Source organism: Triticum aestivum, chromosome 5B (assembly GCF_018294505.1).
Source record: "Triticum aestivum cultivar Chinese Spring chromosome 5B, IWGSC CS RefSeq v2.1, whole genome shotgun sequence".
Lineage (NCBI taxonomy): Eukaryota > Viridiplantae > Streptophyta > Magnoliopsida > Poales > Poaceae > Triticum > Triticum aestivum.
Genome location: NC_057807.1, coordinates 46,282,687 through 46,306,203, shown reverse-complemented (window position 1 = coordinate 46,306,203; position 23,517 = coordinate 46,282,687). Strand labels below are relative to the sequence as shown.

General features: G+C 45.2%; 1 protein-coding gene across 1 annotated transcript; it reads right to left on the bottom strand.

Moving 5' to 3' along the window:
• Positions 1-2,703: 2,703 nt before the first annotated feature.
• On the bottom strand, positions 2,704-6,157 carry LOC123110313 (bidirectional sugar transporter SWEET16). The gene is made up of 6 exons (XM_044530801.1): positions 5,932-6,157; positions 5,812-5,848; positions 5,501-5,714; positions 4,609-4,773; positions 3,038-3,157; positions 2,704-2,947 (listed from the first exon to the last, which is right to left on the bottom strand). Exons 1-6 carry the CDS (start codon positions 6,095-6,097, stop codon positions 2,780-2,782), a joined length of 870 nt encoding a protein of 289 aa, XP_044386736.1. The 5' UTR covers positions 6,098-6,157; the 3' UTR covers positions 2,704-2,779.
• Between the last annotated feature and the right edge of the window lie 17,360 nt (positions 6,158-23,517).

Below are 23,517 nucleotides of genomic sequence, written 5' to 3'. Positions count from 1 at the left end.
TCCTCCGCCTCGTAAGCAAGCACGAAAGAAGACAAACGCCGCAGCCGCTCCGTCTGCTCCGGCGTCTAGCAGCACAACCAGAGGCGGGAGGCAATACAAATACGGTCCATCATCTCTCAAGCCTCTAGAGAAGTTATCGTACGAGAGGTCCGAGGAGGAAAACGATACGATTGTGCGGACCCACGTGAAGGAGTTCTTTGAAGGGGTGAAAGCAAAGAGACATCCACCTCCGGAGGAGAAGGTAGATCCGGTGAAAGCAAAGCGCACTATCGATGCCCTGAGGAAACCACCAAAGTCTCCATCGAGAACCAACTATGAGCGCATTACTGAACAGACATATCTCCAAGCCCAGCGCTCGGGAACTACTGCCAGTGCTAAAAGGTCAAAATAATGAGCAAAGGGGAAAAAATTGCCCAGCTCGGCGAACAAGCACAGCAATCGTGCCCCCCGCTCAATGTGTCTAATGCTCCGGGGACGGTGGCCGGTTATGGCAATCTTGACGATTACCTGCCTGACGATGCACTTCCTGATTTCTTGGAGGTGGACGGACACAAATACGAGTACGGGAAGCCTCTCGTCAAAGATGAAAAATCTCTGACAACAATGATGCGAAGATTCTATAATTGGTACATGGAAACCTGCAGAGAGTCTGAGGGTAAGAATGCTTTGTATCTGCATATTAAGGAGGAGCACGATCTCGTTGCAAATGATCTGTTGACTGTTCCATTTGAGGAGTTCTTCGAGTTCTTCAATCAAAAGGCCCTCGATAAATTAATGGTCTTTTGCTACTGCCTGTAAGTACTATTTCTGTCATTAAGTCTCTATATATAGCTCGGCTCTTTCATTGCATGTATTTATAATTAATTATCCTCAATATATTATGCAGATTGAAGATCGTCGAGTGCAAAAAACAAGAAATTTATGATATTGGGTTCATTAACACAAATATCATAAATGTATTTCTGGTTGAAAACAACATCAAAGAGGCCGAGGACAACTTGCTACAATCGTTGATCAAAAATCAAAACAAAGATACCATACTCTTTCCTTACAACGGCCCGTGAGTGTTACTGTTGTGTGCATATTCGGTTTCCCTTATTACTCAAGCGAGCTTATAGTAATGTAATTGATGAGTTATGCATGCGTGCGCAGGTACCACTATATTCTTCTGGAGATTAAGCTTGAGCGTGGACTAGTAACCGTCTTAGACTCGAGATGAAAAGATCCCAAAACCTATGCGGACATCACTGAAATGCTCAGCAAGTAAGTTCAATCGATCATTATCGCACCATATCGGCAACTTTTTGTTCATTTCCTGATATCTCAAGTAATAATAATTATTTTCTTTGTCTTGCAGGGTTTGGAAACAGTTTACCACAGAAGCTCCGGGACTGCCGAAGGAGCTGACATATAAATACCCGAAAGTAAGTACTACTGGCTAGCTAGTTGCGCGCATCTCCCGTTGATTCTATAGCTATACTTTCATCAATGCCATTTATAATGCTTCATTATCAGTTTGATTGACCTCTATTTCTCGTAAAGTGCTTGTGGCAGGAGGAAGGGAATGATTTCTGTGGATACTACGTGTGCGAGTTCATCCACACCGCGACTTTGAAAAACAGGCGGGGCTACTCTAGAAAACAATATGAAGTACGTAAGCAATAACATTCACAATTTCATTTTATTACACCATCATTTCTGTTGAGTTTCATTCATATATATGTATTAATTAACCCCCTTCTTCAAATTAGACGTGACAGATGCGGGATGAACTCCTAGAACCAGATCGCATGAAAGCAATTCAAAAGGAATTGGCGGGATTCTTTCTTCACCACGTCATCAGTAAAGCCGGAGAATACCATGTGGAAATTGATTTCAAATGCTAGGGGTTTGTAATTAAGAGATCTTATACATATTGTACATGTATGTAGCCAGTAGCGTCGGATACATGATACGAAAACTTGTTGTTCGACCAATCTCTCGGAGAAGGAGAGGTCGATCGATCACTTCTCTCGGTATGCATGACGAACTTCTGTACTGAATGGTTCTCTTGATCACTTATGTATATATAGTACGTAGCGTCGACCAAGCACGGACATAAGAGAGGACACTTCTCTCTATTAATTAGCTAGCTAACACAATATATGAAACACCTAAATTAACCCCCCAAAACCCCCAACCTCCCCTCCTTTCAAAAAAAAACCCCAACCACTGGAATGCTGACGCGTGGATGCCTTTTGGTCCCGGTTGGAGCCACCAACCGGGACCAAAGGCCCCCTCACTGGGCTCGGCGCACAGGGCCACGTGAAGGCACATTGGTCCGGGTTCTGGATTGAACCGGGACTAATGGGTGGAGGTATTAGTAACGGCCCATTAGTCCCGGTTCATGAACCAGGACTAAAGGCCCTTATGAACCGGGACTATTAGGTATTTTTCTACTAGTGAGGGGGAGAGGGATAAAAGAAAGAATAAAGAGAAAGTGGTCCGGGTGGGCCGGATCTGACACGGTGGACTGCTTGGACATGCCCGGACACCCTCATATGCTCCTCACGTACGGTCTAAGTTTGAGGGTTTACAAACAACGATGAGGAGAGATCCGGTTGAAGAGGACATATAGGGACAAAGTGGGTGGGAGGGGGCCCAGTTGGGTGAAATTTTTCATTCTCTCCTATTCGAGCCATATCCAGTTGAAGATGTTCTAACTAGCTTTAAAAAGTATCAAAGTATGTGATAAGAGTTGGACTTTAGTCAGCGAAAATTACATAATTTTACACAATCACTAAACACGAGTGGATGCATCGTGCTGGCCATGTTTGCTGGCCTCGGAGGACAAAAGGGAAGCCGCTTCGTCGCTGCCATAAGAGTGAGAGGCGACCTTGCTGTTCATGTACACCGCATAGATAACCAGCTGGATGCCGCCCAAGAAGCAGCCTGTTCCATTAGGGACCTGCATGCATGAAGATGGTTAACATTCTGCCGTTTTCAGCAACCTGATTATAAGTACTCCTATAAGACATGTAAGTGCTTCTTATCTTACCCCGAGGAAGACATCTTTGTCGAGTACGGCATACGTGGCCCAGACGCCTCCGTTGAGGAAGAGGAAGAAGGAGAGGAAGAAGGGCATGTACTCCACGCTCCTTGAGGTGATCACCCTTCGCTGCTCCGCCACAAATTTACACACGTTTTTCAGGAGCAGTACCACGGTTGAGAGAGAATTATTAGCGGGGCAGACAGACAGAGCGACGTGGAAGTGACAACCAAGCCCGCGAAAACAGCCCGTGCAGCTGGCGGGCCTTTTCAATCAAGCTACTGGCCCACTTGCACGAGAGTGGGCATGCTAATATTCATCGTTGTCCGGATGATAGTGATGATATGCACGTAGCGGTGAGCTTTAGGAAAGAAAATCTGTACTGCAATTCGCCAACTACTAATAATTATTCGCTAGCTTAGGTCCATGCAGCGCAAAGATATCTGTCAGCCAGCTACTAATTTTGGTTGGCTGTTTCCTCTGGAAATAGTAGCTCAGACTTCAGCGTCCAATCAAACAACCCACATGAGATCTCCCAGCCAAGAAAATAAAATATAAGATTCAACATGACATCCATGGATTACATTCTACATCTATATGACTATATTTGTTAAATGCAGATTATATGTTGACCTAGGCATATGTACATCTATTGTCTCGACGCAAGGTGTGTAGACATGCCGTACAAGAAAGTGTTAGCTAGTGGAAACTGTATAGTTTAACCAAAATCTTGCGTATCCCAACAAAATGGCTATCTCACGATGTGTGTGTGTGTGTGTATGTATGCATGTAGTATATGATTAGAGATGATCTTGCAGTACTTTCCCGCATCGAATTAAGATCCGGTTGCATAAAAATAAGGACCAATCTTTTATAAATATTACTTGTTGTATATTCCGTACTATATTATAGTTTTGTGGAGGATTGTTAGTACATTTTATTTTCCAACTCCGTATGTGAGAATTACAAAATGTGAGCCTAAATTTGACCACACAATTTACTTACACAATATAAGTTTTATGTAGCAAAAACAAACATACCATTTGACTCGTGTCCGAAAGATGTTTATATTGGTATAACTGTTGTATTTTTTTCAAAAAAGGAGGGTTTAGCCCCAGCCTCTGCATCTTTTGATGCACACATCCATACTTTTGGAGTACTATACAACTTGAAAGAAGATGTTTATGGGTGTTGGTTATATCTACGGATTATTGTTTTGCGGGAAAATTACAGCTAGTACTCCTTAAAATTGAGTAGTTTTGCTCTTAGCATTGTTGCAAAGCGAGTTATTTGCTACTTCCTCCGTCTCATAATGTAAGACTTTTTTGACAATGCACTACTAGGATTTAACTACTTAAACAATTATTTTTCAATTACATATGTCCTGTAGAAAATAAACTGTCCACGTAGCACAATTACACACCCCATATCTCAAGGCCTCTCTACGTCAGTGACAGGAACAATAAAAAACAGAAAATATTTCTAAAAAAATATCCTTGCAACCCAATACATATAGAAACCTAAATAGCTAAGTAAAGTATATATGGTGACCAATTTATTTGTTTGTTGAATGACCTTACCACGGCAGCGAGTGGGGACCCATACATGAACACGCTAAGGCATGCACATATCAAGCCAATAACCATGATTTTCATGTCCAGCCCATCAATGGCAAATGTTGTGGCCGCGAAAACGACCCCGAAAAACCCAACGTCCAAAGCTGCCACCAACTTTGCGGTTTTAACCTGTAAAATTAATGACATTCCCACAGACAAACTATATCATAAAATTGCCAAAAAGAAATACAGTAGTGAAACTACTGTTAGAGTAACTTGAGAAAAGGTATAAAAAGTAACAACATTAACACAACTGAAACAAGTCGGACGAAAGGGAAAGAATGCGACTCAACAGACACAATTCATATGGAAGATATGTCGCGACTAAAGGTAGCCACTAATTAAATAGTTTAGAGTATGAAATTACATGAGCACCCTTATTAATTGTTTTCTTAGGCTTTATTCGGTTAATCCCAACCCCAAGTGGATTGAAGGGGATTTGCAGGGACTTTGGCTTGCAGGGGATTAATTCCCCCTCAATCCCCTTCAAATCCACCTCAACCGAACAAGCCCTTAATGAAGAAGCAACTAACTCGGTCAAGACAAGCTACTCCCATTTACGGGGGAAGCGATTCCTATAGCTCCCTTAACGAGAAACATTCAATTAACCAGACAGTTTCGGGGATATAATCCTGATTGTACTCGTAGTAATACAAATTCATGTGTTCAAAGAAATAGTACTCTCTCCGATCTGGATTAATTGATGCCGCCTCTATAGTCTATACAATGTAAAATGGACATTGTATACAGGTTGCGTCAATTAATTCGGATAGAAAGAGCAAATTCAGGAGTAAATTGCTGCCTAAAAAGAAACAGATGGGTTACATTTGTAGACCGTGTGGCCTCACGTACGTACCCTTTTGCCTTTGTCGGCGGCGTAGACGAGGAAGAGCACGAGGTAGATGGTCTCCATGACGGCGCCGAAGCCGTTGACGGTGGCGACGAGCAGGCCGTCGGGCTTGGTGAGGCCGTAGTAGAGCCATAGCAGCGTGTTGAGCAGCGTGAGCACGTACGGCGCCGCCTCGAAGTCCTCAGTCGACCCGCTCCTCACGATCCTCCAGAATGTCGGGCTGCGCCGGCAATCAGCCGTGTAAGCAACAAGGGAAACAAAAGAAATGCTTCTGTGCGTATAAATGCATGCGTGAACTGGTCTGATTCCCTTCTTACATGGGAGAAATGAAGACCAGAACCGAGATGATGTTCCCTGCAACACGCAAAGATCCAAGCTGTACGGTCAAGCAACAAAGATGGGAGAGAGAGAGATAGAGAGAGAGAGAGAGAGCATACCTATGACGCCGATGATGAAGAGAGTAGAGTCCATGGCGCACAGGCGCGGGTGGCAGCTAGCCGATAAAGATAAACCCGGCTCTGGTGGAAGGGAGGAGGAGGAGGAAGAACTTAATGAGGAGGACGGAAGGACGGACGACCTCCTCCAAAATAAAAGGACGTCCATCCCATGGCCATCGTACAGCACAGCACAGCACAGCACGACCGAGCCTGCGCCTGTGCTGTGTGAGAGAGACAGGAGGCCACGAATTTGAAGCTCTGGCCCTACGTACTCCTCCTGCAGCCTCGTGCAACACGAGAACAGTATAGCTTGTGAGCAACGCCACCGGCCGATCCGGCTGACCAAAAGGCAGGCGTGCTTATTTCCCCCCGCCCTTGTTTTCTAGCTTTGCAATTATCTCCGTTTAGATTTCTTCGCCTTTGCCTGGACGGTGCTTGCCGTACGTCCTTGTGCTTGCTGCTCTACTGTTTTTTATTCCTGCTTAAGCCAACGACACAGAATCAGCTAATCTAATCTGGCCAAGGTCTGGTGTTTCTGAATATTCTGCAGACACTACTAACGGAATCACTATTTACTGGTGGTTTTCGTCATAAGCCTGAGAGACTTCGATCGCTGTCCAAAATCCAATACCAGGAGACAATTTCTGGAAACCAATTTTGGACTTCATTATTAGTAGTACTTGTTTTCATAGCAAAATTCGTCGGTTGGTCGATCAAAAGAGTGGTCCAGCCATGAACAAAGCTGTGGAGCACATTGGTTTCTTGAGCCGTCGGTTACAGCGCATCGGAGGGCTAATACTCTAGCAGCTTACTGTAGGATTGCTTGTCCATGTCTCTGGTCCTGTTGATATCTTGGCACCTACTGCACTTGCAAATGCTGCACACAAGGCACAAGGCAGCGTGAGATCCAGATCAGAACAGCGCGGCCTCGTGGGACTCAGTGAAGGTGAGGTGCTCATTTGAGCAGTTGCATTAAGAGCATTTCTAGCCGAACCACTAAAGGAGCTTAGCTCCTCAAACGATTCACTTTTGAGGAGTTAAGCCGCACATAACCAAACTCTTGTTTGGTTTAACTCCTCGAAATGTTTACAAGGAGTGTCTCTTCTCTCTCAAATTTAAGCAGCCGAACTCAAGCCTCACCAAAAGATTCTCTCTTTCCCGTGCGTCCACCTCTATCTCTAGCCTGGCCGCCTCCACGCCGGCGCCGCCCTCGCCGTGTTTCTCGCCTCTAGTGAACCCCCCCCGCACGGTGGCCGACACCCTGCCGCACGGGAGATTTTTTTTTGATAAAGGACTTTTCATTGAATAGATATAACGAGATGATACAATCGTATTGAAAGAAAACCCGGCCTCTGCATAGCTAGATGTGCACACAGCCAAAACGTCCAAAGCACCCTAAAAATAAAATAATTCGATACAAAGCCAAGCAATAAATCATGTCTAGCCTAAGGAGCGGTAGATCCTATCCGTAAATCACACCGCCATCCATGGGGGTAGAAAATCTCCCTGGCCGTACGCTCCAGCCGTGTAGACGCCATCATAAAAAGGTCCCTGTCCTCCGGCTTCTGCAGGATAGACCATGTACGGAGCCATCGTGTACAAACATGAATAACCTGCATAGGAGATGAGACACATTTACTGTTAAAAACCACATCATTCCTGGTAAGCCACATTGCCCAATATAAGGCCGCCGCTCCCACAATAATACGTGCAGAAAATTGTTTATCAATACCCCGCAACCAGTTGCCAAACATATTCCATACACTACGTGATGGGTATAAATTCAAGCTACTTGGACCATGGCCCAAACTGCCCGAGCGAACTTGCACTCAAAAAATAAGTGTTTGATAGACTCGTCATGTTGGCAAAAGACACATGTCTTGGACTCATGCCAGTTCCGTCCTACCAGATTATTTCTAGTTAGGATGACTCCTTTGTTTAGAAACCAGAGGAAAATCTTCACTCTTAGAGGAATTTTTAGCTTCCACAATTTTCTGTTATCAACCGAAATATCACAATGGACCATTGCATCATACATGGATTTCACCGAAAATTTGCCATTCTGATGCAAGTTCCAACGAAAAGAGTCCGGCTCATCTGACAGTTGAATGTCCTCCAGACGAGTAAGTAATTCATTCCATGCTGCCAAACGAGTGCCCAAAAGATCCCTACGGAAAGAAATATCGGGGTTTTCTTGTCCTAAGACTTGTTTGATCGGGACAAATTTATGTACAAGCTCGGATATTGCACCATTAGTGGGTTGTTCCCTAGCCAGGTATCTTCCCAGAAACGAACCTAAGAGCCGTCCCTAACCGAGAAGGTCCCAAATTGGAAGAAGAATTCCTTGGCCTTCATGACTCCACTCCAAAAATGTGAATCCCCAGGTTTCCAATAAATTTGAGAAATGGCATTGGATCCCACATACTTGTTGTGAATGATTTCCTGCCATACTCCATTCTCAGTGAGTAGTGTATAAACCCACTTGCTTAGAAGGGCGATATTTTCAACCTCAAGGTCTTGGATTCCCAGGCCCCCTTGACTTTTAGGTCTGCATAATACGCTCCACCTAGCCAGTCGATATTTCTTAGTTTCATTATCACACTGCCAAAAAAATCTGCATCTAAAGTAATCGAGCCGCTGTAGAACCCCTTTCGGCAGGTGGAAGAATGACAACATATATAAAACAATGTTGCTTAGGACAGAATTGATCAAGATCAATCGCCCCCCCATACGACAAGAGTTTGACCTTCCAACTAGCTAAACATTTCCCAAGTCTCTCTTTCACATGCCTCCACTCAGCGATAGTTAAACGCCGATAGTGTGTGGGGACACCAAGATACTGAATCGGAAACTACCCACGTTGGCATCCAAAGATCTCGGCATACTCTGGTGCTGATTCTGCAGCATCGTCAAAGCAAAAAAATTCGCTCTTATTAAAATTAATTTTGAGACCAGAAAGTTCCTCAAAAGCACATAAGAGCAGCTTAAGATTTCTTGCCTTGTCTAAATCATGATCCATGAATAAAATCATGTCATCCGCATATTGTAGAATGGATAGACCATCTTCTACCAAGTGTGGAATGACCCCCGCTGATTTGACCATCCAGCTTAGCCCTCTCTACCAGGGTAACTAGCATGTCAGCCACAATGTTAAACAAAATAGGAGATGCGGGGTCGCCTTGATGCAGCCCCTTCCTTGTCTGAAAATAGTTGCCAACATCATCGTTAACTTTTATGGGCACACTACCTCGAGAGAGAAAGCTCTCAACCCAGCGACACCATTTTTGCAAAAACCCCTTCATGCGCAAGGTTTGCAACAGGAAGGGCCACTTAACTTTGTCGTAGGTTTTCTCAAAATCAATTTTAAGAATGACACCGTTCAACTTTTTCCGGTGCAGTTCATGAACAGTTTCGTGCAGGACGACCACTCCATCTAATATGTTGCGTCCTTGCATAAATGCAGCTTGAGTAGGTTTTATGACATGGTCTGCTACACTGTTCAACCGGTTGGTCGCTACCTTCGTAAAAACTTTAAAACTTACATTCAGAAGGCAAATCGGTCTATATTGCTGAATACGACTAGCCTCCTTAATCTTAGGCAATAGAATAATTTCCCCAAAGTTTAAATGAGAAATGTCAAGGTCCTCGGAATGCAATTGGTTAAACAACTGAACCAAGTCGGCCTTAATCACGTCCCAAAAGCATTGATAGAACTTTGCGGGAAAGCCATCCGGTCCCGGCGCCTTGTTGTTTTCCATCTGAAAAACCGCAGTTTGAATTTCCTCCTCAGAAAAGGAGAGGTTAGGAATTCATTTTCCGCTTCTGTAACTTGAGTAATGTCATGAGTGACGGATTCGTACAGCTGGAAATTAGTTCTAGCTGAAGGCCCAAAAAGGTCTTTGTAGAACTTAGTGATATAATTTCTAAGTGGTACGTCCCCCTCTATTCGGCCTTCCTCCTGGTCAAGGGCGAATATACGCTTCTTTTTGTGCCTGCCATTGGCTAGCATTTGAAAGTATTTCGTACTATCATCACCTTGCACCAGCGAATCCGCTTTGCTACGTTGATACCATTTAATCTCTTCCTCGCGTAGTAGGCGGGCAATCTGCTCGTTAAGATTACTTTTTTGCTCAATCTCAACAGCAGACAGTGGCCTCACCTCCGCTATTTTATCAAGGGAATCGATTAAGGTAGACAAATGCATTTTTTTCTTTTTTGTAAATGCCCGCAGTATGTTTGGCCCATCCTCGAAGGAATTGACGCAATGCGCGAATTCGATTATTCCATCGTTGAATGGGTGTGTTGCCACGATGCTGGCGCGCCCACACCTTCTTAACCAGCTCATGAAAACCTTAAAAATGGGGGAGAATTTCACTTCCCCGGCCTCTGCGCCAACTAGGGACGGCTTTTTAAATATGAGTACTAGGATTTTTAATCTCGGTTATGCACCGACCCTAGTCCTCAATAAATGTGTGAGTATCAAAAAAATCTGGTCCTCAAGAATAAATAGGAACCTAAATTCGCCTCCCTGAGAATTTGAACTTAGGTGTTGAGAGTTTGTACATCCACTCTCCCAACCAGTTGAGCTAGGCTCACTCCCCTTAATCTCAACAGCAGACAGTGGCCTCACCTCCGCTATTTTATCAAGGGAATCGACTAAGGTAGACAAACACATTTTTTCTTTTTTGTAAATGCCCGCAGTATGTTTGGCCCATCCTCGAAGGAATTGAAACAATGCGCGGATTCGATTATTCCATCATTGAATGGGTGTGTTGCCACGATGCTGGCGCGCCCACACCTTCTTAACCAGCTCATGAAAACCTTAAAAATGGGGGAGAATTTCACTTCCCCGGCCTCTGCGCCAACTAGGGACGGCCTTTTAAATATGAGTACCAGGATTTTAATCTCGGTTATGCACTGACCCTAGTCCTCAATAAATGCATGAGTATCAGAAAAACCTGATCCTCAAGAATAAATAGGAACCTAAATTCGCCTCCATGAGAATTTGAACTTAGGTGTTGAGCTAGGCTCACTCCCCTTAATAATGAAGACCAGAACCAAGATGATGTTCCCTGCAGCACAGCACGATGATCTCAAACTTAATAATGAGGAGGTCGAAATTAAAGGACGATGATCTCCAAAATAAAAGGACACTAGTAGAGTGCCCGTGCGTTGCTATGGGCTATGATATATATAAATGAATTGAACAAATGATTAGGGTCGTCTCCAAGTCCGACGCTCATTTCTCTCTTGTACGCCTGACCATGTTCGGACATGAAACGGTTGCCTAGCGGGCTTCTCAAAATTCAACCGTCTGGACAGTCCATCCTACCCAAAATCCAGACCATATGTGTGAGAGGAATATGGTGGTCTGCCATGTTATATTCAACACACTGGCCCAACAAAAAAAAAACCCATCCCACGATGGGCCCTTCTCTTTTTTTTGTGGACCCTCCTCTTCTTTCTCGGTATCCCGCTGTAGCGGGACATTGCTCGCTAGAACCCTCTCCTTTAAAACCAAACGATGCCCATATCATCTTCCCATGACACCCTATCTCCTTCACGCCATATTTCCCCATGGACCGCCAAGGAGGAGTATGCAACCGCCCTGAACCCCCTGCCCCTATTCGTGTCGATCCACCACCGCCTGTTAGGTATATATGCATATATCGGTTGTAGAAATGCATGTTAAATGCATTTTTAAATGTTATAAATAATTCCAAAAAAATTATCATCTACATCTCTGCAAAAATATGTGCGTGACACAAACTTTTGTAAAAATGCATCATTTTATTTTGCCTCCACAAAAAGGACAAATTTCAATGGTTGAAAATAGTGTTCCATGAGACAGTTTTTTGTCTTTTTTGCACACGAAAAAAATCCTTCGAAACTTTTGGCGCACACATAGAATGTGAAGCTGTACATGTGTAACAATTTTTAGTTTTTGTTAAACTTAAAAATGTGTCTTTCGAAGTGGGTGCCATTCGTTCTCAGCATGCCGACCGGCAGCCCCCGGGTAAACTACCATGTCCCCAAGCTTCCCCTCTCCTTCTTTTCTCTCCTCCCCATGCACCATAGCCTCTCGCCGCCGCTGTCGGGCATGCACCATTGACGATCTCGAGTTCTCAACTTGGCGTTGGCAGCGTTCTAGCTGCGGGTTTCGATGCCATGGCAGCGACCGTTTTAGCACAACACACATGCAGGCCATCAACTGGGGAAAACGGTTGATTGGGTGTGAACTTCGGATCGTGCGAGAATCGCTCAGCCGTGATTTCCGTGTGAGATTTAATAGCCTCTGCCTATAATCACGCACCATGATCCTACACTGCCGTTTTCTTTGTTGAAGCATATGTTCAGGTCCACCTGCCGCCACGTGATTCTCTGTCTCCCATTGCTCTCTCCGTAACAACCTTTTCTTATCGTCTGCGTCTTTATCACGAGTAAAAGATTAGCAAGGTCAGCTCAGGACTTAGTTGGATTACTGGCCGCACCTGCCTGTGTATATCTTGTATAAATGTATACCTCTGTAGCTGAATGTGACTACTTTCAGTCGTGTTGGTGTGTTCACTTTCTGTACTTCTATTCAGTCGAACAGGAAATAGGAAGTACAAGAGAAACATGGCTTGATCCGAAAATCACGGCACCATTTGACAACAAACTGAATGTCATGTTTTTTTTTCATGGTTAATCCGCTAATTATAGCAAGGCCCGAACACAAAAAGTATGGGCTCATGAAAAAAACTACTACGGAAGGTTCATGGCTAACAGCCGCGCACTTGCCGCGGCACATCACCGACCTCATCGCTGGCGCTCCCGCATGTCCACCACCTCGCCACAGCACCCGCACACGCAGCCCACCTCGCCGCTGCCCCAGCACGTTGACGCCGGTGGTGGTTGGCCGGTCCAAATGGTGGCTCGATGAGGGACCGAACCAACCCGGACCGTGTCGCCTTGGTAGCGTCGCCGAGTTCCAGGGTGGTCACCCGGGGACAGATGGTGAAGACGGCGGGCAGGACGAAGGGCAGCTTCTTGGAGCTCTACCAATACCCACGCCTTCTTCACCAGCGTTAAGTCCTCGATGCCCCAGCCGGTGATGGCCAGGTACTACGACGCGTACGCGGCGATGAAGCTCGCCGTTGACTGTTCTGCCGGCTGTACCGTTAGGTTTTCTTTCCTTCTTACCTACATAGGACATAGGAGTATTGACCGATCAAAGGAAATAAATGGAACCTATTAGTACATATAGCAAAAATGCCTGTGCGATGCAACGGACCTATCAAACTTGTTTGACGTGATCTCGGTTTATGTAATCAATTAATTATGTGATCTCTGTTGTATGTTCTTTCTCTATTCCAAAATTCCACTCACGCGAGTAAGAAGTATTTCACTGTCTTATGCAAGTAGTTCAGTGCATACATATGCTACTTGTTCGTAATTGCAACCTGAATAGAGTAAAAAAAAATCGGTTCGGTGCATGGATGGATTGATGGGAACACACTGTCTAATGAAAAGGATAAGAATCACATTGGCATGCATAGGTGATTTAAAATTTTAAAAATATAGCATCTACATCTGCGCATCATGAGGAACAATTCCAGAGAAAAAAATTGATCCAGTCAAGTGTATCTTTGGATATTTCATTATCCACTTAGGCCATATTAGTATTACTTCCCACGTGGTGCACATCATCCTGATGCATGGGTGTGCCTCGGCCCTTACACTGCAAATGTTATTAGTGCAGGAAGAGCACACATTCATAAGCTAACGGTTTCACAATGCATTCTTGCTGATAGTAATTGAACCAAATGAAACGATGGACAAGCAGATTGATTAAGGAACTCTAGGTAATACTTCATGCCGTAAGCATTGGCTCAAAAAGTCAATTTGTAAGTAACAAAAAAAAGGCCTAGAAGAATAGTTTTACCTAAATAAAGTTTACTGCTGCACATGAGCAGATCCACACAAAGCAGAGGGGACGTGGAGCAGGCCGGTAACCAGGGGAAGGAGCAGAGTAGAAGATTTACACCGTCGTCTCCACTGGATATGGTGTCTCCGCCGCATCTGTGGAGGCGTCGCGGCTCCGCCTCGGATGGTGCTCGTGGCTATGGTGAAGAGGAGGGGTGACACATGGGCGAAGAGGCAGGCGGTGCTTGTGGCCAAAAAAGTGGGTCATTCGAGCTACGGGAGGGAGGAGGGGATCGCCGGGAGGCAGCGAGATCGGTGGGTGGCGGCGGCGGCGTCCAGGTAGGGAAGTCGAGGTAGGACGCTGTGTTTTTTTAGAGGAATTGCTTGTGAAAATAACGTGCGACGACGACTTAGCGAGCGGATCCCCTTAAAAAAGACATAGCGAGCATATTCCCTTAAAACTGGCAGAATGGATACGATTGATGACGTTGATAAATAGTGGTGAATGTTGGCCTAATTTACTATCATCATGCATGAAAACGAATCATCAAGAAAAAGAATACTTCCTATTACTACACTCATAGGAAACTTCCTAATCTCTGCTACCAAACAGTTTCTGCCCAAACAAGGAAGGAAAGTTATGGACGTGATTCGGAAGGAAACAAACATTATGAAGATTAATTAATTTAGATTTGATCTTTAGAGATTGATTGTGATTGATTCTTTTACATAAAGACATTACTAAATAATTTGCGTCAGTATGAAAAGTTCTGATCCGTTCACTTTTTTTCGTTGTGTGAGAGGGTGAAGTGAAAATAAACCGATGAAGTGGGGGAGGCGACGAAAAAAATCTACGATGGTTAACCTATAAAAAAAACCGAACGAAAGTGGTGGAAGGTGGGATTAAAAAAAACCTGAAAGCGAGACTACCAACTGCTCCCTTAGGAGTAGAGATCCATCGAACAGCGCAGCACGATGGAGCCTGTGCCTGTGTTGTACTCCCTCCGTCTGGAAATACTTGTCATCAAAATGAATAAAAAAGAATGTATCTAGATGCATTTTAGTTTTAAATACATCCCTTTTTGTTCATTTTGATGACAAGTATTTTCGGACGGAGGAAGTATGAGAGAGACAGGAGGTTACGAATTAAGGCGCTGGTCCGTCCTCGTGCAACACAAGAACAGTAGTACAATATGTGGACCACGCCACCGGCCGATCCAGTTACCAAAAGGCAGAGATCGGCGTGCTTATTTCCCCTTGTTTTCTTGCGTTTATGTAATGATGCCTATCTTCGATAATTATCTCCATTTTCTCGAAGAGGAGGTTTTAAACCCCGGCCTCTACATTATTATGGTGCATAGAACCATATTTATTTATTACTCCCTCCGTTTGGAATTATTTGTCGCGAACGGAGGAAGTATTTTTTTAAACACAACATATTCATTAAATATTGAGTAGAGTGCAAAATAAAAGCAACCACAACCAAATAATTACAAGAAATAAAATAAACACATATGATTAGGGTGGCTTCTTCCACAAGGGATAAGCATTCTCGCACCATTGTCGCCACATCCAGCTAGAGATAAACTGAAAAAAAAAATCATCCTGATTGCCAAGACCAATCAATGAAAATTAGCAAAACCACAAGTAGACAACATCTTCAACAAGGTAACCACGTCAGTTGCAGTTCAGCTCAACCAATAAAAGCCTGGATAAAAAGTTCTCACGTCAGAGATAAAGGAGTGTTTCAATCAACATCTTAAAAACAGATCCTTTTAGGTGTAAAGGATGCCACCTTCAAGGTGGAAGGCATGGATAGGGGTGAGTTCTTTGTTAGTATGGAGATCTTCGAGCGTGCACTCAACTTTAAGTGGGAGATTGTGATCGCCTACGGGCCTGCTGACCACCGGTGCTCACCGACCTTCCTCGATGAGCTTCGAAGGAAGGTCTCGGCCGCGCAGCTTCTAATAGTGGTTAGTAGGGACTTTAACCTCATTAGATTTCCCGCGGACAAGAATAATGACCTAGTTAACCTCCCCCGCATGTAGACGTTCAACGATTGTATCACGGATCTCGGCCTCCGCGAGTTAGATAGGATTGGGGCCAGATTTACTTCGACCAATCGCCAGGCAGACCCGACTCGGTTCGTCTTGAACCGTGTCCTCGTGTCCCAGGAGTGGGAGCTCCGGTCCCCCCTGGCCTCCCTCCGGGCAATCAACCGCATTGGCTCCGATCACGTCCCCCTTCTCCCCTCCTCTACGGACGACCGGCCACCCATTCCTCCCCGGTTCGCTTTGAGCTCTTCTGGCTCAACCGGTGGGGATTTGTGGAGGCGATTGGCGAGCGCTGGGCTGGGGCGGCACCTCACCGCGCGCTCTCCGCCGTTGAGTCCTAGTAGTTCTGCGTGAAGCTCGCCCGCCAATTTATGAAGGGTGGGAAGCCAACCTCGGTCGCGACCTCCGCGAACGGAAAAGGCCCTCTTGTCGTCTATTCAGGCTCTCGACGCTCAAGAGGATGCTTCCGGGATCTCTCCCGACGAATGGATGCTACGGTATGAGCTTGAGGACCAGTTGTCGGTCATCTATACCGACGAGGAGGCGTATTGGCGCCAGTGCGGCACCCAACGGTAGTGTCGGAGTAAATGACCACGGGTAGCCTAACTAGCTCCCTTTGGCCCTCAGAAAAAACAACGGGCCGACCGAGCCTTGAAGCACCCAAGACACGGGGCCGCCTTCTTCTGGCCGGCTATCACATAGGCCGGCTGGCGGAAGGCGGCCCGGCCATAAACAACCCTTGGAGGACGCCATGATAGGGCCGACTCCAAGAAGCCGGCCCATGAAGGACCAACTCCAAGAAGCCGGCCCAGGAAGGACCGACTCCAAGAAGCCGACCTTAGAGGATCGACTGCAAGAAGCCGGCCCTTCACTACTAGGGAAAAGCCTATACACAGAATCTTAGCAGCAGCGCGACTCAAAAAGGAGCGTTGCTGCTAATTAGCAGTAGTGCGGGCGAGTAAAACTCGCTACTGACAAGCGTTTAGCAGTAGCGCGCTTTGTGATACCCGCGCTGCTACAAATAGCGACTGACAGTGCCCCCAAAACTCCATTTAGTAGCAGCGCGGTCCCGCGAGCCGCGCTACTAGTATGGATTTAGTAGTAGCGCGCTTTTTCTGAGGTCGCTGCTGCTAATTTTCAAATGTGACACACTTTTTGTCTCGGTTAGCAGTAGTGCTTCTGACATAAACGCGCTGCTGCTACTTTCGTATCAGCAGCGCGTTTTACGTCCCGCTCTACTGCTATTCCGCACCGACCCACCACCTTTCCCCACCCGTCCCCTCCCCTCCCCCTCCTCTCTTCCCTTTCCCCTACCTCCCACATCCTCCCACTCTCACTCTTCTTCTTCCTCAACACTTCTCCCCCATTACTCTCCCTCTTCTACCTACCTTTCTCTCTCTTCATTACTCCCACCACCTTTCCTGCATTGGTTCAAAGAGCATATTATTGTTAATCCCCTGGAGGAGGGCTCTAAGGACGGATTGCTCATATACGCCTTAGCACATGGCCCCTCGCCCAACCTCGTAACCTATCAGGCATATGATATCAACGGATACACGTTCTACACGGAGGCCAAAGATATGGACAGTGATGATCAGAACTCAGGGGTGACGATGGAATGCATGATCGGCAGCGACAACGGCGCAACTGAACAATTTTATGGAAGGGTCGAGGAGATCTGGGAGCTTGACTACTCTGGACTGCATAACACGACGATGTTCCGTGTCAGATGGGCTAAGAATGTCGAAAGAGAAAGCCGGATTTTCACTACCATGACTATACCCGACGCCAAGAGCGCTACCGTGAATGCTATCGCAAAAAACGAGCCATGGGTACACGCTAAGCACGTGACACAATGCTTCTTCATAACTGACCCGCGCAATCCCAGCCGTGTTGTCGTGAGGAGAGGCAAAAGGAACATCATTGGAATGGATGGAGTCGCCAACGAGGAAGACTATGATCAGTACGGCAACCCAATGAGGGAAGATGACGATGATGATGAAGTATACGTCAAAAGAAGAATCAATACTACATTACCTAAGAAAAATCATACTCCATGGAAAAGGCAAAGTCACAATGAGGGGCTCAATTATTCTTCGACGAACAAGAAGGGAAAGAAGCTGACTCAAAAACGAAAACGTCAGCACCGAGGAACCGTATGTTATCGGTCAAATGATGTAATATACATATATATATGTTCCTATTTTGTATACGCACTTAGCCATTATTATGCATGGGTCCAATGATGTAATATATATGTTCCTATTTTGCATACATATTTAACCGTCAAATGATGCAATATATATCGCCCTCCCTTCGTTCACTGCCCTCGGGAAATAAAAGTGGGATAAAATAAAGGAAAAACTGGCAGTAGCGAAGGTAGTAGCAGCGCGTTTTGTCTAAACCGCTACAGCTACTGAAGTTAGTAGTAACACATTTCGTATAAAGCGCTACAGATACTAAAGGTAGTAGCAGCGCGTTTTGTCCAAATGCGCTACTGCTACGTCCACTTAACCCAAAATTCTCACTCGCCCTGCTTCATCCCACCTTTCCCCCCAAATCCCCACTCTCTCTTCCCCCGTCGCACCACCGCGCCCGACCCGGCCCCGGCGCTCGCCCCCGACCCGGCCCTCGCCCCCGACCCCGACCCCGGCGCTCGCTCCCGACCCGGCCCTCGCCCCCGACCCCGGCGCGCTCGCCCCCAACCCGTCGGCCCTCGCCTCCCTCCTCTCCCCTCCAGGCCGTCGTCGGGCCTGCCTCCTTGCCCCTGCACCCTCTGTAAAACCCCCCCTCTCTTTGCTAGGGTTCTTCGGTTAATTTACTTAAGTTTTAATTTAGTTAGGGCAGTATGTTAATTAGGTTACCTATTTAGTTATGAATTTAGCTAGGTTTCAAAATTAGCTGAATTTATATGCAAATTTGAACTGGACATGTGATATGTGCATATGTCATGTTTTGGACATGTCATGTTTGGAAAATGATCCGAGTGGCCTATGTTACGCCGGAATGTTGATTCATTTCCGTTCTGGTGAATTTCAGGCGCTCGATATGTCCATTTTTTAGCAAAGGTCATGCCGAAATTTCCCGTGAATAAAGGCATGATTTGTGCTACATAGTTGGCATATGGAGTGCTGGCACATAGATTTCTTTTTATGTCATTTCTCATTTATTCATACTTTTAGAAATAAATGAGGACACTTAATCATAGGAAACATGTCGAACAACGAAGAAACTGGGCCTTCTGACCAAGATGCAGACGAGATGGATTATGAGGGTGAACAAGAGTACCTCGACTATTTGACTGCTAAGCAAGGTTTGCGGGTCGGCCTCGATGATGGTACTGACACCGACATCGACACCGACGGCGCCGCACCGAGACCGGTGGGGAAGGTACAGGCGGGGAAGGTACCGGCGGGGAAGGTACCGGCCCTGATGCTGCTACTGAAAAGAGGAAGCATAAGAAGCAGAGGATACGAAAACCTAACAAACTAGGGATTGGGCGACTTGTGATCACAAAGATGGCACCTGGCAAGTTTGAGCTGTTAGAGCCGGAAGAACCTCGCAAATGCTATGGGAACCAAGTAGGATGCATCCTACGGGAATGCGCGAGCATCAACGACAATGACTTAATGAGTAAAGAACATTTGACGCAGTTGCTCCTAACAAAGTTGCACAAGAGATTCAAGTTCCCCGACTGGGATGATAACATAGAACAATCGTGGGATGATCCGAAGATGAAAAAGATTAACAATCACGCCATGGGCATGTTCAGCAATGATTTGGCCTCCTGGAAAGGGAGGGTGAAACGAGCTATTGAGGCTGATGAACCCCTGTCCAAGATTCTTGAGGAAAATCCGACACTTATGGAAGAGGAGTTCGAAAAGTTCAAGGACACTTGCACTACCGAGGCAGCCAAGGCTAAGGCTGTGAAATTCAAGAGCCTTCAGCAAAGGAACACGGGGAAGCATCGCCTCGGAAGCTGTGGCTACCTCGGTAAAAGGCCCATATGGGATAAGGAGGACGCGGAACGTGAAGCCGCGGGTCTCCCAGACCCCTTCGTGAAGTTCACCAACCCCTTGGAGCGTGACTTCATCAGGGCCCGCTACAAGTGGGACAAGGAGAAAAAGGTTTTTTACACGGACAAGATCACGAGGAAATTGATTAGCCTACTGGAGAAGCAACACCAGCTTGCAGCCGAAAGCCCTACTTCTCCGATGAGGCCCAAGTGGGACACCCCTCTCAACCGGGCCTTGAACGAACTTAAGGGACTCCCTTTGGACCAGCAGCCGCAATATGGTCGTGTGCATGGCGCTGGAGACGGCGCCACGTGGAAGGTGTTTTACAACGAGGGCCCGGAGGCCAAGAAGCAGAAAAAGAAGTTTAGTCAGGCGTACACCGACGCGAAGGTGAAGCTTGCGGTCGAGAAAAAAGCAGCTGAGGACGCGAAAAAAGCAGCCGAGGACAAATATGAGTTGCTACAGCAGGCAGTCAATGCAGCTGTAACTGCCTGCAGAAATGATTTTGCTACTAACTTGGTTCCAGTTATCATCAACTAGACGAAGGAAAATCCAAACAAGATGGTACATGATTTCCCATTGCCCAGTTTCATAGGGAGCAACTCCCTGAACAACAACATCATCGCACCATCACTTGCTCACGCAACCGGGCCTCCTCTCGCAGCCGCTCCCGCTCATAGCAGCCCGTCCTCAGTTTCAGGTGCGCTAGGTGGGCCTTCATCTTTGGCTGAGCTCGACGCCGTCACGGTAATTACATGTCGCACCAACATATATATATATAATATTCCATTTTTGTTGCCTTTCGGTTGTTTTATGCCACAGACATATGTGTTTGCAGGCGAAAGAAACCCCATGCACCATACTCCACTTGATCAAAGGCCAGAAGGTGGACGTGGGAAAGGGGATGATAATGGACCCCTCGCAACGCACGTTCCACAACCAGCCGATCCCTGCTGGGCACTTCAGGGTTAGCTTGCACTACAAGAAATATGTCAATTTGTGACCACCACTATTGGTCACTGAAAGGTCCCAAATTTCCATTTACGACCATTTTGTGACCAAAAACAGAAGGTCAAAAGCTGGCCGTCGTAAACTGACTATAGCGACCTTTCTTCTGGAATGGTCAAAGACGTTTACGACCAAAATATTCCTACTGTGGCGTTTTGGTCACTAGCAACCTCCCCCAGGCCACGTAGGCATCCAGCGTGGCAAGCTGATGTGGCACAAGATTCAGCCCAGTCCAATTCGATTTTCTACATGGGCCGAGCCCAACAATTCAGCCCATTTATGTTTTTTTTGCTGCTAATTTTGGTGAACTACATGGGCCAAGCCCTACAATTTGGCCTTTTTATTTTTTGGGCCATGGCCTTTTTGTACCAGCAGTTTTAGTTTTCTTTTTTTATAAAATGGGTCCATTAGTCAAACAGGTCCCACTTGTCAGGTTCTGATAAATGGGTCCCAGCTATTAGGCTCAGATTCTTCATATTTCAATTTGACATCATATTTGAATTTCATAGTAAGAAAATAACCAATATTTAAATAGGCAAGCAGAAAACACACATAATTATTCAAATAACAATAGCCAGATTCACTACAAGCTCTACAAATGACACGTAATACAAGCTCTAACAAGCTCTACAAGCTATAAATGCTTTACAAGCTCTATAAATGCAAAGCTCTACAGTACTTTACAAGCTCTCCCAGTAATGTTACAAGCTCTACAAGTGTTTTCTTCTTCAGCATGGAGCTCCTTCAACAGCGATCAAATGTCGGACTCACGGACAGACATAGTCAGGACTGGGCTGACAGAAATACAACATGCCTTCCACAGTCGCCCTGTTACATGAATCAGCTTAGAAGAATTAGAAAAACTGGAGTCAATATATTATGAACATTCCATTCAAAAAAAGGAGTAAAGGAGTAAAGGACAATTTTTTATAGAATGATAAACACATTTCAGCTAGTACAAGTTAAAATGAGGTATTCATACAAGACAACAGATATAATATGCATATGCATGGCACAAGTGCATGTCCTGCTACTTAACTTCAACACATTGTGCTGAAACAACAATATCATTATACTACAACAGCCATCCAATCAACACGCAAGATCTAAAATTACTAGTCAGAGCACACAAACTATCAGCACATGAAGACGAACCACGAATGGAATCGGAGAACTCACATGAAGACGATGAAGGCGCTCGGAGGGTGCTTGGCCTTGCTCTTCTTCACCGCGAGCCTGCGCCGCCACCACAGAAACAACATCAGCAAACCAAACAGAATCAAAATCCAACGCGAAACAGCAGCAGCCACCAAGGGAATGAAACGAGATGGGAGATGAGCAAGGGGTCGGGTCGGGGCATGAATGTGTAAATGCATGAATGGTTCTTCAGATCAACTTCAAAGCTAGCAGCAAGCATGTTTAAACAACTTAGCAACATTAGTAAACAACTTAGCAAGCATGTTTAAACAAAAAAAGACACTATGTCAAAATGAGAGTCTTTGATCTTAACAGCACAGAGCAATCACATACATTCTACTATTAGTAGTAAACCTTGAGTGCAATTGTAGATGTTTTGCTGGTTATACTTTTTTAAACTGAGACAATTATTGTAGGTGAAAGCAATGTTCCTAGTATATCATCACTATAACATCAAACTATTCTGAATGTAACAGAGGAAGCACAACCCAATCATGTGCAGTCAATTCAAAATAGAAGGGAACAGATGATAATTAACAGGGTACAAATGTCACACAAGAAATGAAAAATTGATGAGCCAAATGATGATTAGTTAATTTAACTTGAAAGGAAGCCCACTGTTTCCCTACTCTATCTATCCATGATTTCTTTTTCTAAAGCAAGCATCATCAAAGAGTACTCATACAAGAGAAGTCTAAAAAAGACTACATCAGTACCTAACTAATGCTGCAAATTATATTAGCTAACTAATACAACAGTATCTAACTAATTATATTAGCTAACTCTTGCAAAAATGGAGCTGGTTCTCTCTAGGATTACTAGTCAGCTCACACTTTAAACATAACATTTGTTCATCTTATATAACAAAAGAACTTAGAAATGTCGATCTACTACTCCAGAAATGCAATATGTAAACCCAGCTAGAATTGATAACTACAAGCTACAACAGCTCAAAGTGGCAGTAGCTAAAACACAAGCATTGTTCAAAGACAAACAACAAGAATCCTCGTAATGGATTGAACTCAATGCTCAGCAGCAGGTGGTGCTTGGCCTCCAGGTACCCCATGCCCTCGCCCGTCGGCAGCTGGTTCTTCCTCACCTATAACAATACACAAGCAGTCAAGCACGCCATGAATCAAACTGTGAGTCAACAGATCAGGGCAGAATCAATAGCCTAGTGTTCAGGCATAAATAAATTATAAAATTATCAATGCTGCTTCATTGAAACTGAGAAGCAGAAACTAGAGTACAAAATAGTAACCAAAATAGTTACGTATATCCCTAAGTAATGTTATATGTTAAAAAACTATCAAACAAGACCTGTTCGGCTACTCCATTGTTTTCCAATTGGTTTCAACGAAGTGCTGTGAAACATGTATGTTTCTTAACATAACTCCTAAGAAATG